This window comes from Sus scrofa, chromosome 1 (assembly GCF_054392235.1).
Source record: "Sus scrofa isolate SSC_HxYL_T2T_F1_AM1 chromosome 1, Sscrofa_HxYL_maternal_Yorkshire_Landrace_v2.0, whole genome shotgun sequence".
NCBI classification, from domain to species: Eukaryota; Metazoa; Chordata; class Mammalia; order Artiodactyla; family Suidae; genus Sus; species Sus scrofa.
Window position 1 is genome coordinate 266,850,311 of NC_139383.1, and position 20,514 is coordinate 266,870,824.

General features: G+C 39.8%; 1 protein-coding gene across 3 annotated transcripts in view; it reads right to left on the reverse strand.

Annotated features, from left to right (window-relative positions):
• Nucleotides 1-20,514, reverse strand: part of LOC146407170 (uncharacterized) — a 391,157-nt gene that overhangs the window by 118,364 nt on the left and 252,279 nt on the right. For all 3 annotated transcript variants that reach the window (XR_014825954.1, XR_014825955.1, XM_084993837.1), the window contains one exon: nucleotides 9,774-9,914. Coding sequence is in view for 1 of the 3 variants with exons in the window: in XM_084993837.1 (XP_084849963.1) it covers nucleotides 9,774-9,810 (37 nt within the window). In the remaining 2 variants the exon portion in view is untranslated. The remainder of the gene's footprint in view (nucleotides 1-9,773; nucleotides 9,915-20,514) is intronic.

Genomic DNA, 20,514 nt, shown 5'->3' on the forward strand with positions numbered 1-20,514 from the left:
TATCTGTCGATGGACATTTGGGTTGTTTCCATGTATTGGCTATTGTGAATAGTGCTGCAATGAACATGTGCGTGCACGTGTCTCTTTTAAGTAGAGTTTTGTCCGGATAGATGCCCAAGAGTGGGATTGCAGGGTCATATGGAAGTCCTATGTATAGATTTCTAAGGTATCTCCAAATTGTTCTCCATAGTGGCTGTACCAGTTTACATTCCCACCAACAGTGCAGGAGGGTTCCCTTTTCTCCACAGCCCCTCCAGCACTTGTTATTTGTCGATTTATTAATGATGGCCATTCTGACTGGTGTGAGGTGATATCTCATGGTAGTTTTGATTTGCATTTCTCTTATAATCAGCAATGTTGAGCATTTTTTCATGTGTTTGTTGGTCATCTGTATATCTTCTTTGGAGAAATGTCTATTCAGGTCTTTTGCCCATTTTTCCATTGATTGAATGGTTTTTTTGCTGTTGGGTTGTATAAGTTGTTTATATATTCTAGAGATTAAGCCCTTGTCAGTTGCATCATTTCAAACTATTTTCTCTCATTCCGTTAAGTTGTCTTTTTGTTTTCTTTTCGGTTTCTTTTGCTGTGCAAAAGCTTTTCAGTTTGATGAGGTCCCATGGGTTTATTTTTGCTCTAGTTTCTATTGCTTTGGGAGACTGACCTGAGACAATATTCATAATGTTGATGTCAGAGAGTGTTTTGCCTATGTTTTCTTCTAGGAGTTTGATGGTGTCCTGTCATATATTTAAGTCTTTCAGCCATTTGGAGTTTATTTTTGTGCATGGTGTGAGGGTGTGTTCTCGTTTCATTGCTTTGCATGCAGCTGTCCAGGTTTCCCAGCAATGCTTGCCGAATAGACTTTCCTTTTCCCATTTTATGTTCTTGCCTCCCTTGTCAAAGATTAATTGACCATAGGTGTCAGGGTTTATTTCCGGATTCTCTATTCTGTTCCATTGGTCTGTCTGTCTGTTTTGGTACCAGTACCACACTGTTTTGATGACTGTGGCTTTGTAGTATTTCTTGAAGTCTGGGAGAGTTATGCCTCCTGCTTGGTTTTTGTTTCTCAGGATTGCTTTGGCGATTCTGGGTCTTTTGTGGTTCCATATAAATGTTTGGATTGTTTGTTCTAGTTCTGTGAAAAATGTCATGGGTAATTTGATAGGGATTGCATTGAATCTGTAGATTGCTTTGGGTAGGATGGCCATTTTCACAATATTGATTTTCCCAATCCAGGAACATGGAATATCTTTCCATTTCTTTACATCTTCTTTGATTTCTTTGATTAAAGTTTTATAGTTCTCGGCATATAGGTCCTTTACCTCCTTGGTCAGGTGTATTCTGAGGTATTTGATTTTGTGAGGTACAATTTTAAAAGGTATCATATTTTTGTATTCCTTTTCTAATGTTTCATTGCTGGTATACAGAAATGCAACTGACTTCTGAATGTTAATCTTATATCCTGCTACTTTGCTGAATTTATTAATCAGTTCAAGGAGTTTTTGGGTTGAGTCCTTAGGGTTTTCTAGGTATAGTATCATGTCATCTGCATACAGTGACAGTTTGATCTCTTCTCTTCCTATATGGATGCCTTTTATTTCTTTTGTTTGTCTAATTGCTTTGGCCAGGACTTCCAAAACTATGTTGAAGAGCAGTGGTGAGAGTGGGCATCCCTGTCTTGTTCCAGATTTGAGTGAGAAGGCTTTCAGTTTTTCCCCATTGAGGATTATATTTGCTGTGGGTTAGTCATAAATGGCTTTGATTATATTCAGGAATGTTCCCTCTATACCCACTTTGGCGAGGGTCTTGATCATGAATGGATGTTGAACTTTGTCAAATGCTTTTTCTGCGTCTATTGAGATGATCATATGATTTTTGACTTTTTTTTTTGTTAATGTGTTGTATGATGCTGATTGATTTGCGTATGTTGAACCATCCTTGTGAAACTGGGATGAACCCAACCTGGTCATGGTGTATAATTTTTTTTGGTATGTTGTTGGATTCGGTTGGCTAAGATTTTGTTGAGAATTTTTGCATCTATATTCATCAATGATATTGGCCGATAGTTTTCTTTTTTGGTGGTATCTCTGCCTGGTTTTGGAATGAGGGTGATGGCGGCATCATAGAATGTCTTTGGGAGTATTCCTTCTTCTTCAACCTTTTGAAAGAGTTTAAGGAGGATGGGCACCAATTCCTCTTTATATGTTTGATAGCATTCACCTGTGAAGCCATCTGGTCCTGGACTTTTATTTGTAGGGAGTGATTTTATGACCTCTTCAATTTCATTTCTAATGATTGGTCTGTTCAGTTGGTCTGTTTCTACTTGATTCAGTTTTGGCAGGCTTTAAGATTCTAGAAAATTGTCCATTTCTTCCAGATTGTCAAACTTATTGCCGTATAGTTGTTCAGAGTATTCTCTTATGTTTTTTTGTATTTCTGCTGTATCCATTGTGATTTCTCCTTTTTCATTTATAATTTTGGTTATTTGGGTTCTTTCTCTCCTCTTTTTAGTAAGTCTGGCCAGGGGTTTGTCAATTTTGTTCACCTTTTCAAAGAACCAGCTCTTGGTTTTATTAATTTTCTCTATTGTTTTTTGAGTCTCTATTTTATTGATTTCTTCTTTGATCTTTATAATTTCCTTCCTTCTGCTGACTTTAGGACTTTTTTGTTCTTCTTTTTCTAATTCGTTTAGGTGGAGGGTTAAGTTGTCAATTTGGGATCTTTCTTCTTTTTTGAGAAAGGCCTGTATTGCTATAAATTTCCCTCTGAGCACTGCTTTCACAGCATCCCATAGATTTTGAGAGGTTGTGTCTTCATTATCATTTGTTTCAAGGTAGTTTTTAATTTCCTTCTTGATTTCCTCATTGACCCATTGGTTTTTTCGTAGCATGTTGTTTAGTCTCCATGGAGTAGGTTTTTTTCTCTTTCCTTTTCCCATGGTTGATTTCTAATTTCATGGCATTGTGGTCAGAAAAGATACTTGAGATAATTTCTACGCTCCTAAATTTATTGAGATTCGCTTTGTGTCCCAATATGTGGTCGATTCTTGAGAATGTTCCATGAGCATTTGAGAAGAATGTGTATTCTGATTTTTTTTGGATGTAGTGTCCTGAAGATATCAATTAAGTCTAACTTTTCTATTGTTTCCTTTAGGATCTCTGTTGCTTTATTGGTTTTCTGTCTAGAGGATCTGTCCATTGATGTGAGGGGGGTATTTAGGTCTCCTACTATGATTGTATTCTCATCAATATCTCCCTTTATGTCTGTTAATATTTGTTGTATGTATCTGGGTGCTCCTATATTTGGGGCATATATGTTGACGATAGTAACATCCTCTCCTTGGATGGATCCCTTAATCATTAAATAGTGTCCTTCTTTGTCTTTCTTTATGTCTTTTGTTTTAAAGTCTATTTTGTCTGATATGAGTGTTGCGACTCCTGCTTTTCTGTCTTGTCTATTGGCGTGAAATATTTTTCCCCACCCTTTCACTTTCAATCTATATGTATCTTTTGTCCTAAGGTGAGTTTCTTGTAGGCAGCATATTGAAGGTTTTTGCCTTTTTATCCACTCAGCCACTCTGTGTCTTTTGATTGAGGCATTCAGTCCATTGACATTTAAGGTGATAATTGATAGATGATTATTTATTGCCATTTGAACCTCGTGTTCCAGTTGAGTCTATGGTTCTCCATTCTTCCTTTCTTTTTTTTTTTTTTTTTTTTTTTGGTTGGATGGTCTCCTGTTGTTATCTGTTTGAGTGTATTTTTTTTTTCATTTTTTGCAAATGCAATATTTGGTTTTGGCTTGTGGTTGCCCTGTTTTTTAAATATGCTAACCCCTTCCCATAATTGTGTGTTTTAGCCTGATGGTCCTGTAAGTTCAAACACTTCATTACTATATTAAAATTAAGAAGAGAAACATACAAACAAACAAAAAGGGTTATCTCCCTACTCCTCTGCCATCTTGTCCTCTCCTAAATCTATTACATTTAAAATCTGGGAATATTTTACATGGGTGAATTTGATTTTTGTAAACAAAAGAGCATCTCAGTCATTACTGCATGGAAGAATGCAAGTGCAAAAGTCATTGATTTTTAAACCAATAGCGTCTAGTTTGGACTTAAAAAAAAAAAGAATATAAGAATTGCATCACATCAGATTTACAGGGTAGTACCCCTGAGCACAACAGGACAGGGGTGCTACATAGTAACTTAGCTAACATTCCTGAACAGCCAATGTAGATTATTTAGGACAAGTTTTGTCTAAAAAACTTTTTTCACATTCCATTTAATGATAATGCACATATTAAAGAAAGTATGCAAATGCCAAGTGCATGGCTTGATACATTTTCATAAGTGAAACATGTACCTGTAACCAGGTGAGAAACAGACCATTGCCATCTTCACCACAAACACCACACTTCCAATAGATTCATCTTGATGATGATGATGATGATTATGATTATTATTATTACTATTTGCTTTTTAGGGCCTCACCCACAGCATATGGAAGTTCCAAGGCTAGGGGCTGAATCAGAGCTGCAGCTGCTGGTCTACACCACAGCCACAGCAATGCCAGATCTGAGCCACGTCTGCAACCTACACCACAGCTCATGGCAACGCTGGATCCTTAACCCACTGAGTGAGGCCAGGGATCGAACCTGCATCCTCATGGATACTAGTCGGGTTCGTTACCACTGAGCCACAATGGGAACGCCCCATCTTGTTTATTACTGAACTTTATATTGATGGAATCATGTGGCATGTACTTTACAGTATCTGGCTTCCTGAGCCCAACATTAGGTTTGTGAGATTCCTCTCTACTATTGTTATTTATTATTACCATTGTTATTATTTGATATTATTAACTTCATACTACAAATAGCATTTGTTAAATTCCAACATTGTATTCCTCCTTTGGAATACTTTATTTTATCCTTTTTTTCTATTGTTTGTATTTTTCTCTTTTTATTTGGAAAAAATAATTTAAAAAAACACACAGAAAACACAAGTTATCTGTAATCCCAACACACACACACACACACACACACACACACACACACACACACACACCTCCTTGGGCCGTTCTCTGTTCAGTGAGATCCAACATTATTCCTGGCCCAACCCTAGATCTCTCTGTGGTTGGGTAACCATAAGCTAAAAGAATGACAAACTTCCTTCTCTCACCAGAACCCTATAGACAGAGGGATGATTTTACCATAGGAATGGGGATGCTGTTATCAGACAAAGGGGATGTACAGTCAAACTGGGTAGGAAAAAGTATGCACACCATAGTATAGCATGATCAGTTCATGTCACACCTACTCTATAGATGATGTTTTAGTTAGTGTCAGTACAACAATAAACTAATGAGCTAAGACAAGTCTTTCAGGCAATTTCACACCTGATGTCTATATCTAAGGGAAGTCTCTTGTCTGATGCAAATACATTTTTAGCAGGATTTACACGAAGCATGGTATGAGTCCCATTTGGTTGGCTAGGAAGTCAGGCATGGCCCCATTGTATCTGTGGGGGCGGGGTGGGACTCACAAGGTGCTGCTGGACCAAAGCCCAAGTGGGTAGCCAACCCAGGGCTGCACCCCACCATTGGCCCTAGAGGGGGCTCAGTTCATGAATAGTCTCCCTCGTTTACCTCTGGAGACTGATATGCCAACACAGTGAGAGCCGGGCTAGTTGGAGACATGGATTCAGGATTTCCAGCTGGCAGTTAAGGTAGCAGCACAGGTGTCTGACTTCCCTGTCTCACTAGAGCCTGCCTTCCCTGGATGAAGGTGAGAAGGACGAACAATCTGTTTCTCTGGTGTCACCATTTCTGGTAGCAGATAGCTCTTTATTGGCACAATTACTGCATGTGTTGCTACTTCTCTACATTTCCAGGAAACCAGGTTAAGCATTTCTTTGAATAGATGTTGATGTGCATCTTTCGGATGCAGAGAACTGGCAGTAAGTAGACCCTTGTAATACGGTGGGTTTTGGTACTGCCTAGGAGACTTAAGGTACTGTTTCTTGGGCATTTATAGTGAGAAATTAAAATGAAATGAAGGTCCCTGATGCTGTGTAACTTTAAGAACTGTGGGGTTGTACTATGTTTAAAGATGGGGAGTGCCCCATTTAATGCAATGGATGGATGGATAGATAGAAGATAGATAGACAGACAGATAGATGGTCATGGTTAATTTTATGTGTCAACTTGGCTAGGCCACAGAACCCAGATATTTGATCAAACATCTAGATGTTTCTATGAAGGTACTTTTAAGATGAGATTAATATTTAAATAAGTAGGGAGTTTCTGCTGTGGCACAGTGGGTTAAGAATCTGACTGCAATGGCTTGGTGCAGTCAAGAGGTGCAGATTCAGTCCCTGACCTGGCACAGTGCTTTAAAAGATCCTGCACTGCCATGTAGGTCACAGTTGCAGCTCGGATTCAATCCCTGGCCTGTGAACTTCCATAAAAAAGTTTAAAAAATAATTTAAATCAGCAGACTTTGAGTAAAGCAGATTACCTTCTATTATGTGGGTGGGCCTCATCTGATCAACTGAAGACCTTAAGACAAAAGACTGACCTTTAAGAAAGGTCAAGGAAGAGAGAATTCTGCTAGCACATTGTGTTTGGACTGGAGCTGCAACAACAATTCTTCCTGGGGTCTCTAGCCAGCCAGCCGGCCCTGCAGATTTTTGGACTTGGCAGCCTCCAAATCTCTCTCTCTCCCTCCCTCTCTATTCTATTGGTTCTATTTCTCTGGAAGAACAGGGAGACAGACAGACTGACAGACAAAGCCTGCTAAATACTCGGCACTCACTAGAGAAGCCCAAGAATATCAGTTCATCTCATTTTTAGAATATGCCTAAGAGCTGTGGTCTAACAGATGAAGAAGCCACAGTTCGAGATGGTAAATCACTGCCTAGGGTCTTACCGGTGGTTAGTACAGACCTGCATTTTCACTCCAGGATGCTCACTGCTCTAACGTGTCTCCTTGACTTGAAGGGTCTCGACGCATCCTTGGCTCTCACTCATTCTCCTTTGCCCCTGCCTGCCCTGCCGGCCGGCTCTCTGCCGCGCTTTTGGAACCACCCTGTTCACACCAGGGGCATTCTTCCCAGCTGCAACTCTGGCCCAAGTCTGTTCACACAGCCTGGTGCTAATAGAGATCCCAGACGCTCCTGGCTTCACTGACAACATCAGCGGCAAAAGAATGCAAAACAGAAGCAGGGAACACTTTTCAGAGGAAAATGGGCTCCTTTCTTGAGTAGACCTTGCTTGACCCCTTGAGCCAGGGCAGAATGTGGGAATACGGCTATAAGAGACAGAACAGAGGCGCCCCAAGCTGCCATGGAAACACAGGCTCCTGTTACACTGGGGCATTGTAACATTCCTCCTCACCCTCCCTTTAAATTCTTGCAAATTGTCTGCACCAGTTTATTTAATCATTTATCTAATTGCTCAGCCAATCAATACATATTTTTTGAGCATATTAACAAACACTACCCTTGGTGCTGGAGAGAGGACGCAGATTACAATAACCTCCCTAGTATTTGCTCTGATGGAAAAGACAGGTATATAGCCAGGCAATTCCAAGATATTGTGATAGGTGTTCAGGAAGAAGGAAGTGCACTAGAAAAGCACAAGGGAGGACACAGAGATGTACTGATTCAATGAGTCAGGGAAGGATTTCTGGAGGAGGTGACACCTAAGCCAAGACCCAAACACACAACGGGGATTCTCCAGTAATTGGGATGGGGCTGGGGAGGGAAAAGATCGTTTTCTTTTCTTTTCTTTTTTTTTTTTTTTTTGTCTTTTTGCTATTTCTTTGGGCTGCTCCCGTGGCATATGGAGGTTCCCAGGCTAGGGGTCCAATCAGAGCTGTAGTCACTGGCCTACGCCAGAGCCACAGCAATGCGGGATCCGAGCCGCGTCTGCAACCTACACCACAGCTCATGGCAACAATGGATCGTTAACCCACTGAGCAAGGGCAGGGACTGAACCCGCAACCTCATGGTTCCTAGTCGGATTCGTTAACCACTGCGCCACGACGGGAACTCCGAGGATCGTTTTCTGAATGAAGTAAAAATGTGCTAAGGTTGGAGGGCTGGATCTAAGAGTATATATGATGACTGCAAAGAATTCAGTCATTCCCTGTGACTTGGGGAGACAGGAGGAGTGGGGTGGCATGGCATGTGTACCGGAGATGAAGGAGGAGGGGAACTGCTTGGAATCAGAATCTGTAGCAAAGCTGGGCTAAAGAAAGCAGTAAGGAGAAGAGAGGGGAAATGACAAAGTACCAGCAGAACACAAATTTGCTTTTGTCACCTGCAGCTGCTGGTGTGACTTTGTCTTCTGTCCCTCTCTCCCAGGCATTGCATGTTCCAGAGCACACGCTCTGTCAAAGGAGAATAGCCCTGCCCTGTTTACATCTGGGAGAGTGACAGAGAACAAGTCAACGTTGACTGCGAAGTAACGATGCACAGCTTGACCCCCTCTCTCCTTGCAGGTCTCCAGCCCAGGATGGACATGACACTCAGTGCCCCACCGACTAAAAGCCAAGAGGTTCTTTCTCTGATGGTGTTTCCCACAGCCTGGAAGATAACCTCTGACTCTTTAACCTGCTGAGCAAAGCCAGTGCCCTCTTCTGCTCATTCTGCTCATGAACCCCATGCCCTGGCCACACAGAATTCCAAACCTAGTGTGCCAGATACAGAACAAAGCAAAACAAACAAAGTAAAATGATACCCTCTACTACTCTAAATGTGTGATCCCCCCAACAATACAAGGTTAACGAAAGCGACTCCATTTTTAGGCATCTTTGTGTTTGCATAGATGGGAAGGTTTTTCCCACTGTCCAAACTTCTCCTTTTTGGATCATTTTCCTGGGTTCACCTGCACACATTTTCGGGCCTCTTTCCTTGTGAAGGCTTTCCTGACATGTGGCATAGCCATAGATGCGATCCCTCCTATGTCCACAGCAAACTGCATCTTCAAAATCATTTTAACCGCTATGAATTGCTTCTTGAAATCGGAGTAAAAGATGATTACCTGCCACCTGTGTTTTAGATTCTTAATCTTTCAGATCCCCATCTGCTTCATTACTGGGTATTACTTCATTGTATTACCTCAGTATTACACAGTATCGATTTTTTGGAACACCTTTCCCCCCTCCATAAAACTGCTAAAAATATGCCAAGCGATAATAGCAACAGTGACAAACAAAACCTGGGCCCATAAAATCCAAAAGTCAAGCAAGTTTAAATTCTGAAATAAAGTAAGAAGAGTGGCATCAAATGCAAATATCCTGCCATTGCTTTTAAAGTCACTACCAAATCCATTCCTTTGGAAATCCCTAATCCCCACCCTGACAGGCCTTGCTGGCTCATTTTCCCACAAAGCCTCACTTATCCAATGGCTGTGCCACCTGCTATGATTCTTCCAGGGAGGATATGCTCACATCCTCTGAACCAAAATAGGCCAAGAGGACCCCGTGACTGGCCTCTGCATGTGAAAACCCTCAGTCTAAGTTCTTTCAAGTACACACCAAGCCCTTCTCAGCTACACATAAGAATCCTGAACAAACTGATTATGAAATCTGATGTATCACCTACTTCACATCCCCCAGCTTAAGAGGAAAGGCAGAGTTTTCACACATCTAGGATGGAATCGACCTTCCCTTGCATGGGGAAGCTCCACACTCATCCTTCCAAGAGATGTGCCCTAGTTTCTAGCTCCCTTTTGTGGGAGTCTAATCACAGTGGCTCCAGTGTGACTTACCTTTCCAACGGGAACCCCTCAAGTGATTCCAAGGCATCTACATGTGCATCTATATCTCCAAGGTACTGTACTCTGCTCGTGCCCCCTCATCAGAGAGACTACTCTTGGAGAGTCCAAAGTGGATTCCTGGCAGGTACCTTCCTGCAGAAGAGAAGGAAAAACAATAATTTAATCTCTGGTATGTATCCCACCACAATTAAATTGTTTTTTGGTTTTTGTTTTGGTTTGGTTTTTTGCATTTTAGAGCCACATGGGTGGCATATGGAAGTTCCCAGACGAGGGCTCAAACTGGAGTTGCAGCTGCTGGCCTACACTACAGCCACAGCAACGTGGGATCTGAGCTGCATCTGCAGCCTACACTGCAGCCCATGGCAACACCAGATCCTTAATCCACTAGGGAGGCCAGGGATCGAACCCGCATACTCATGGATACTAATTGGGTTCGTTACTGCTGAGCCACAACAAGAACTCCCCACGGTGAAATTTATGGTTCTGTATTGCAATTATCTAGTTTCTAGCCAGGATGCACCACTAGTCTGAGGAATTATATCTCATCTATAGCCACAGGCATTACAACTTATTTCTCTACTTTCCCACAGTTTCTAATACAGATTTTGACGCCAAGTTGGACTCCAATCACTTATGGTTTAATGAAAGGAAGAAGAGTAAAGGAAGGCATGAATGTCCCGATAGAGTCCAGTCTGGGTACCATACTCAAAATGAGAAAGATCCTTTATCTCCGACCACCAGAATTATATTTCTGAAAAAAAATGCTCAGGTTTTCTTTTGATAAGTCCACTTTCATGTTACCAGAATTTCTCGCTGCCTTCTATTGAGAAACAATAAACCCAGTGTCTAATAACAATGCAAATGGAAGTATTCTGTGCAAAACCCCCCCCCCGCCGCCCCCATGAAGAAAAGTCACAGTCTCCTCTGTGATAACACCAGATATGAGTGATACCAGAATCTCTCACACAAAGGCACCTACTTGTCAAGTCGTGGGTTTGTATGTGAACATCATGTTCACGGGTTTTGTCTCCAGCTCTGCTGCCAACTCACTGGATAACCTTGGATAAGCCTTTCTCTCTCAGTTTGGGCCTCAGCCTCCCCTTCTTTAACAAGCATTGACGTGGATGTATTATCTCCATGCTCACTAGGAAAATTATATCCCTGTTTATTCAATTCTTTGAAACTCTTATGGGCTACATGCCTATAATTAGGGGTGACATTGTTTTGGCTCATGGGTCCCTTCCTACAGCATTTATCCTCAGGAGACAAATGAGGGGAGGCCAGCTCAACATATGGCAGCCTGTTGTATCCCCAGAGAAATGGAGTAATCTTATACTGCGTACTTGGAAATTTTTAAAATCCAGAATCGTGGCTGTTTACTGCTCCCTGGTGGTTCAAGGAGGTTTCTGCAGATGACCAAAGAAAATGTCTCTGAAATGTAGACCCCACTCATCGAATTGGAAGGCGTAATGAGTAAAATATGTAGCATGCCAACACAATGCCTGATACCAAATAGCTTTTGAATCAATGTATGTTTATTGGCCTCTTCCAAAGGAAACTTGCTTCAGTTTATTGTGTTTAGAAGATTCTTTAAACATATTAGTTGGAGAATAAGAATTTGGAGCATATGACAATAATAAAAAATCAACAGTAAATCATGGTTATTTACTAAGTAATATCAAGATATTAAAAGTGATCAAAGCAGAGAAGCAAAGCAACTCTGAAGAAAAGAATTTTCATTCACTCCTTTTTTTACTCCTAGTTCAGGGAAGGGGCTAGGAATAGGAAAAGTCTAGCACTTATTGGCTGCTATATGTCCCATGTTTTATAAGTTTAATGCACAGAAAAACCTAATGATGGGGGAGTTAGTAGCTTCATTCTATATAGGAGGGAATTGAAGTTCAGAGAGGCAGGTAACTATCTGAATGTCCATGGTTAACACGTGGCCAGCACCTAGAATTTAATCTAAGTCTACGCTGCTCCAGTCCATGGTACCTCCCAATATAAAAAAAATTATTTAATCCTTCTACCTCTTTTATAGATAGAGAAACCATGACTCATAGAGAGATGCTATACCAGTGGTGTGCTTAACAACCAGCCCAGAGTGGTGGTGGTGTCAGACTAATTTCTGCGGTATTTGCTAACTGATATGGTCTATTTTATTGAATGTGGAGAAATGTGCACACTGAAGTCCATCACTGACCTTACATCTCACGGTGACATCTCACAAGTATATTTTGAGTACCAACATGTCCTGGACTCATGTGAACAGACATGAAGCACCTGGGTCCCACTCCAACCCTCTTCTTCTTTCTGGTCTGGACAACACAAGCTGAGAATGGCTGATGTCACTCTGCTAATGGTCTCACCAGCTGACCATGTTCATCTCTGATCCTTCCCTTTTCCTACTAACTGTGACTTCCTGACGTGAGGAGTTTAAGTGCCAAAGTGAAGTAGCAAGACATTTATGGGGTTGAAATGAGTGGCTGTCAATCTGGAGAAATACTGCTCCGTGCAGAGAAGAGGTGCTTGTCCCCATGGTGTGGCTCCAGGCAGTCTGGGCCACAGCTCCGCCATATGCTTTAACCCCAAGAGCATGGACTGTATGCTCCATGGAAGCAGAATATTCATCTGTCTTTTTTATACACATTGCATCCCCAGCACACAGAACAACAGATTGCTCCCCAATAGGTACTGAATCAGTACTTGGTGAATGACTCTATCTCTGGCCACTGTATTAAAATTTCACCTTAAGGTGAATTCCTTACTACTCTGTGATATTGCATAGGTCACTTGAACTCTTTGGAAATCAGCTTTGCTCTCATTAAAATGAGGGTCTGTGAGGGTCTGCTGTAGGATTAAAATAATATACTGTCAATAAAACTTTAAAAACTGAAAAAAGTATTTTGAACAGGTGATAATAAAAACAACACATATCAAATTATTAAAGGCCATTAGAATAGCATATTGTATATCAAGTGCTAGGTATACAGTAGACAACCAAGGAAGAACAATTTTTGTTGTTATTGTTATTATTTAGATTTTTCAATTTTTAAGATTTTCATAACATAAAGCAGGATCCCTGAGAAAAGGAGATACTGATCCTAGTACCTCATATATGTGGGGTGGAAAACTTTACACCATGTAACTCAGTCAATACTCATAAACTCTATTACAGTAGATATCAAATATTCTACTTTACAGAGGAAAAAAAAAATGAAGCCTGAACAATTAGTAGCTTCTGGGATTTTTTTCTACCAAAATGATTCTCTGCTTGGTTAACTCTTCTGTGGTGTGCTTTAAAGCCGAGCTTGATGGTCCAGTTGTCCATGAAGGATTCTCCATTTCCTCCTCCCCAGGCTGACTTTGCCATCCCCGTCTCTGGGATCCCATTGCATGGGTACCTGTACCATAGAAACCCTCAGCAGCCATTCGTTCTTCCATTTATTTTAAAACCTTCTACCGACTGCCTCCTAACTATCAGGAGTCCTGCTCAGTTTAAGGTTTTGGCAAATGAAACATAAAATTTCTTGCCCAGAGCTCTAGTTTTACAAACTAGAGAAAGAGACAGACATTAATCAGATAACCATAAATATGCCATATACACTTAAAACCCAACTGTCTGGAGTTGAGGTAGTAAAGGGTAACTTGAGATTAGACTGATTTCTTTTTTAAACAGGGGAACCACAACATCATACATGGTCATGTGTGTTATGTTAAGGATTTCACTTTTTTATCCTAGGAGCAACAGGAATCCCCAAAAGGGCTTAAGAAGAGGAGTTGATCAGAATTTAGTTTTAAAAGATGAGTGTCTCTGTTGTGGTTGGTTTTGTTTTTAAGAGAATGTGGCTATTTTCCACACTACCAGAAGGCAAAAACTGTATTAAAGATTCCTATAGCATCCAGCAAAGTGGCTGGCATATAGTAGGCGCTTAGGGTTGTTGCTGAAATAATGAAGGAAAAATGGTAACCACTAAGATTTATTGGGCACTAGAACAGGCACATAGATACACATTCTATCATTCTATCAATGACCCACCAAAATAGCCATTGCTCTGTCAGTTGAGAGATTAGAAGACTAGAATACAGAGTGATATCACTTGGTGTTAGGAATAGTTAGGTAAGCCAGGATTCAAACTTGGTCTAGAGTATTCTTGAGAGTCACAACAACATGCCCTGATTCATGTTATACCATGTGGCTTCTCATGAAAGTTGCTTCCCAGTGCAGTCTCTAAGTAAATGAGAGTTTTTGCCTAGTGTTCTCTCTTTTCCAATTTTCTAGGCACTGCAGATCCTCCTCACCTGATGCCTCTTCTGACACCATCATCATTCTACCCAGTCACCCATCTGTCTTACTGTTGCAGTTCCCTCCAGCCCAGTGGACAGCCTTCTTCTCATCATCAATTCCAAAACCAGCCCCCAGTGCTTGATCACCACTCAAAGTTCCTAGATCCTAGTCAACTCGCTTCTAAACCAGTGCCAAACAGCACTGGACCTTCATTCCCCTTATCAGGCAATCAGAAACAACCCACTCAAGGGTTCTAGAAGGTCACCCCCAACATGTAAAGTGAAATCTATGCTACAGTGTTTTTTCTTTTCCTTTTTCTTTCTTTCCAGCTTTATTAAGACAAAGTCAATTTGATACATTTAGATGCTGCAAAATGATTACCATTATAGTGTATCTTATCACCTAATTATCATTTTTTTTGTGGTGAGAACATCTAAGATCTATTCTCTTAGCAATTTTAAGGTGTGTAATACAGTATTATTAACTATAATCACCATGCAGTACATTAGATTCCCTGAACTTACTCATTTAATAACTCAGAGTTTGTACCCTTTGGCCAAAAGCTTTCCATTTCTCCCACCACCAGCCCCTGGAAACCACTGTTCTACACTCTGTCTCTATGAGTTTGGCTTTTTTTAGAGTCCACATATAAGTGACATCATACAGTATTAATCCTTCAGTTTTTTTTTTTTTTTTTTTTTTTTTTTTTTTTTTGTCTTTTTAGCTACTTCTTGGGCAGCTCCCACGGCATATGGAGGTTCCCAGGCTAGGGGTCGAATTGGAGCTGCAGCCACCGGCCTACGCCAGAGCCACAGCAACGCGGGATCCGAGCCGCGTCTGCAACCTACACCACAACTCACCGCAACGCTGGATCCTTAACCCACTGAGCAAGGGCAGGGACCGAACCCGCAACCTCATGGTTCCTGGTTGGATTGGTTAATCACTGCGCCACGACGGGAACACCCCTTCAGTGTTTTGAACTCCATATTTTCTATGATGTTTTCAAACCCCATGTATTAAGAATTGCTTTGGCTCCTAGTAAGAGAAACTCAAAACCACATGTTGGGAGTAAATCAGGAAGTTTGTTATTCCTATATAACAAGAAGTCTGGAGGTCAGCGATCAAGGCCTTCTACAGCTACTACAAGATGCCTACAGGAACAACCTGTCTTTCTTCAGTATTACATGCCACCAAAGTGGCCAAACCACTTCTAGTAATACAATCATGGTCTAGACAAGAAGAAGGGGATGGACATAAAAAAAGGTAGATGCTTGCTGAGTGGACTCCTTTTAAAAACCATTCTCCAAAACCCTACCAATAGCTCTGCTTATGTCTGATTGGCTAGGACCTAGTCACGTGGCCACTCCCAGTAATTGTTTTTAGTTGGTTGTTGATATTTTCACATCAAAGCCATCATTTGTCAAGGTCCTCTCTCTATATTATTTCATTTACTCCTTGGAACAGACCTTTTAAGAAAAGTATGAATTGTAGGTATAAAGTCTTTTCTACATGACTGTGGAGCTCTCTGGGATCTCTTCTGCACGGAACTATTTTCTACATTTTCTGTTTCTTTTGTGAATGCACAGCCTCATTGAAGCCTAGTGTTGGTATGAGATAGATATCACTTGTTGTTCTCACTTTCCCAGATCATGCAATTGAGGCTTATGAAGAAAGGTCACTTGATTAAGGGCACATGGTTAATATATGGTATTTCCAGAGTTCCAACCAAGGTCAGTCCGACTCTGAAGCCCATGGATTTTTCCATTCTGATACATTGCCATGTCTGAATCTGTCTAGCTAAGGAGGAAGTCCATCCTTAAGGCATGCCAGAATCATTTCTTACCAGCCTCTCACAGGCCCCGTGCTGACTAATAAATGCCTACACACATCTGCATCACTGTTTCCCATCAGTCCCTGCCTCCGTGCTTTCCTCAGATCTATTCTAAAGGCCCCCAAAGGACTGACACATTTCATCTATGCAGACAAACTGGGAGCAAGTTAAAGGAGGACATAGGGATGGATGGGAATATTGAGCCAGGGTAGGAAAAAAAATTAACATTCCCAACAATTTTCAGTTGGCAAGAAGTGATTTTTCCATGGGCATTTTTCCTCTTACAATTTTGTAATTCATGTTTATTTTCAGTGAAATTCAGTCCATCTGTATCTGATTCATTCACACTTAATTCATCAGCAGACAGCTCCGTCAGAGAAAAAATTCCGATGTGCCTCTAGCGTTTTACTATAGACCCAATCGGGGTCTGTCCAGAATGCCAGGGCAAGGTGGCCTGTGAGAAACGGGCAGAAAAGCAGGTGAAGCAGGTTCACCGCCCCCCCCCCCCCAATATGCACAGCCCTCTGTTTTCTCTTTGTTGTAGGCAGCTCTGGTGGTCTTCTCCATTATTTTGTAATTGGGCTTATGCACGGATCTTTCCCACTCGGCTGGCTCCATTTTGACTGACCATAAACATGCTCACATTTGTCTCCTTCTAAAACATGAAACAGACAAGTCACCTCCAAACACAAGGATCACAGACCACAATGCCCTTTCCCACTGCCTTCATCCTCAAACACATTTCCACACCAGCTTCTCAGATATTTGCACTCTGCATTCACCACGTCCATTTTATTTCTCACTTCTCCACTGTGTACATCTGCCTTCGGTACCCAGCTGAGACCTTTAATGAAAGTCACTTTTCAATTGCCAAATCCAATGATTATGTCCTATCACTATGTGATTAGTGTCTCTGTTGCATTTGCTGCTGTTGACGGATCCTCCTTCCTTACATCCTCTTCTCTATCTATTGCTTTCCTTCCACCCCTCTTCTTCTTTCTTCCCTTTTTTTAGGTCTTATATATCTCCATTCTTCCTTATTCTTAAAAAAAAAAAATGTAACATTGCCCCCAAGACTTGATTGAAGGTTTTGGAGCTAGAATGTTGAGTGCAAAGCCCGCTGTGCCACTTCCAAATGTGTGACCTTGGGCAGGTGTCTTAAGCCTCTGTATGCCTCAGTTTCCTCAAATGAAAATTATGGAAATGTATAGTTCTTATCTAATAGGGTTTAATAGGAATTAAATTAATTTATCACCCATAATAATCTTAAAACAGTACCTAATATCATAACTACTCAATAGGTTTTACTCGATACCAAAACACACTCTATTGAGCTATAAATGCCTATATAATGGGATTGATGATAAATGGGAATGTATTCTAATACAATCATTGTGATTATTTTAAAATTATGTTGGATGCATACTCTAATCTATAGATTATGTTCAAGCCTATAGATGTAAAAAATTCCACATGGTTTTACATGTATTATATATGTATGTGTATTTAAAGATAGAAACTAAGATTAAATTGCCTAATATTATCAGTATTTTATTGCCTAATAATACAGTAAAAGGAAAAATAATGGAAAAATACATAACTTACCAACATTAATTACAAGAAAGCTGGAGTGGTCATATAAACATTAGTTAAAATAGACCTTAAGACAAAGAGTATTACCAGAAGAATGTGGATATATCTCATAATGATAAAAGGGTCAGTTCACTGGAAAAAACATGAACTCATCTATGTATATGTCTCAAATCAAAGGAAGAAATAAACAAATCCACAATCAGATTTGATCATTTTAACTCTCTTTCTTCAACATTAGAAAACCAAAAACACATTAAAAAAATAGACCAAAAAAAAAAATCACAAAGCTATAAAACATTTAAACCCTGTCAATCGCCACTGGTTTGACATTTATAGCGTACTACATCCAACTGCATAATACATATTTTGTTCAACTACATTTGGAATGTTCACAAAGATAGACACTATGTTGGGTCATGGAACGTCTCAATGAACCAGAAAAAAACCTGTTTTCTTACTGACTATATTTGTTAATCTCAACAAAATTGAATCAGAATATCAGAAAAGTAAGACAACTAACGCTATAGTAAGTAAGACAATTAACACTAAGTTAAAGAGCACACTTCTACCTAACTCATGGGCCAATGCAAAAATAATTAGGAAAACTAGAAAGTATTATCAACTAAATGATATAGAAAGAACACATGTTAAAATTGTCAGAATGCATTTAAAGCAGTGCATTGAAAAAAGTTTTATGCTTATATTAGAAAATAAAAAAGCTTTAGAATTAATCACCTAAATTTCTACCTTAATAAGATAAACAAATAAACCCAAAAATAGTAAATTAAAGAAAACATAAAATTAAGAGCAGAAGCCAATAAAATAGAAAAATAGAGGAAATTAACAAATCCAAATATAGGTCTCTAGAAAATTATAAAATATCAGTAAGTCTCTGACAAGATTCATTAAGAAAAAGCCAGAAACACAAATTCTCCTTATCCTAACAGAGAGGATATCACTAAATATTCTATGCATATAACAAACCTAGCAAGATCATATTATTAACAACTTTATGCAAATAAATTTGACAATTTAAATAGGAAAAAAAAATCCTTGAAAAAACACAGCTTAAAAAATGGTACAAGAGAGTTCCCACTGTGGTCCAGCAGTAACTAACCTGACCAGAATCCATGAAGATGCAGGTTCAATCCCTGGCCTTGCTCAGTGGGTTAAGGATCCAGCGTTGCCTTGAGCTTTGGTGTAGGTTGCAGATGCAGCTTGGATCCCGTGTTGCTGTGGCTGTGGTGTAGGCCAGTAGCTGCAGCTCCGATTCGACCCTTAGCCTGGGAAATTCCATATGTCGCACATGTGGCCCTAAAAAGAAAAGAAAATAAAAAAAAAGGTGCAAGAAGAAATATAAAATCTAAATACCTTCATATCTTTTAAAGCCATGGTTTTCAAAGTCTGACCCGCCCAAACCAGGATTATCCATACCAGGTAGTACTGTATTAAAATGAAAATTCTTTAGGCTTACCTCAAAACTACTGAACCAGGAACTTTGATAACAATGTTCAACACTTTGTATTTAAAAGCCCTTGAGGCATAAACTTAGGTGAATCATTCTAAACAAAATTTAACAAATCGAATCTAAAAACACATAAAAAAGATTAAGTGACCACTGCCCCAAGAAAAATAGGTCATTTTCATTTTTTAAAAAAAAAATCAGAGTGAAATTAATTACATTGAGTAAAAGACAAAAACAATGACACCTCAATAAATTCCAAAAAGTTATTTCAAATACTTCAATACCTACTCATGATAAAAACTTTTAACAAACTACAAATAGAACAAAACTTTTATTAATATGTTAAAAGCATCTCCAATAGCAATACTAAGAATGGCTGAACAATGAATAGCCAATAAACATGAAAATTTTCCTCCATTCATCATTGGGAAATGAATTTTTTTTTTTGGACATTTTAGGGCCACACCTGTGGCATATGGATGTTCCAAGGTTATGGGTCGAATTGGAGCTACAGTTGCCAGCCTACACCACAGCCACAGCAACGCCCTATCCAGGCCACGTCTGTAATCTACACCACAGCTCGCAACAATGCCTGATCCCTAACCCACTTAGCGAAGCCTGGGATTGAACCTGCATCCTCATGGATGCTAGTCAGATTCGTTTCTGCTGAGCCATGATGGGAACTCCTGGGAAATAGATATTTGAACCAAAATGAGGGGCCACTAAAAGAATGGTAATACTAAACATTGGTAAGGTTTGGAATAACCAAACTCATACATTTCTGGCGGAAGTGTAAAACTGAACAACTACTTTGGGAAAAAAATTTTGATATTGTCTTATAAAGTAAATAAACCTCTGCTGTGTGACCTGGCAATTCTAGGTATTTAGCCAAGGGAAATTAAATTCTCTGTCTACAAAATGACCGGTAAAAATTGTTCTCAGAAATCTTTTGCATTACAGCCTAAAACGAAAATGGATAAGCAAATGGTATAATGGAATAATGTTAAGTAATACAAACACTAACAACTTACTTATACACTCAGCAACACGGATGGGTTGCATAGACATGACGCTGAGCACAGAAGCCACACACAAAAGGGAATGCACAGTATAATTCCATTTATATGAATTCCTAGCACAGGCAAAACTAATCTAAGTTGAAGAAAAATTCAGAGCAGTTGTGCCTCTAGGGGATGGTTTAACTGAGAAGAGGCTGAAGGGACATTCGAGGTTGACAGTTACATTCTATAGAAAGGTATGTAGCTTGTATGGGTGGATGCATTTGTCAAACCTAATGAAACTGTAACTTAAGATTGTGCATCTCCCAGAATTTAATTTTATCTTATCAAAAAAAAAGTGCTTTAAGAAAAAAACATCTGTATGTTTCTTGAACTGACAGCCAAATTGATGCGGTGGTTAACTTTCAACAGCAAAAATGTTGATTAAAGTCTATCATAAATTGAAAGATACCAAAAGCAATTTAGTAAGCTTCCTCAAAGTCTTCCATATCATACTATATTTGATTTTAGGTGATTTTTGCTGTCTTAAAGCCAAT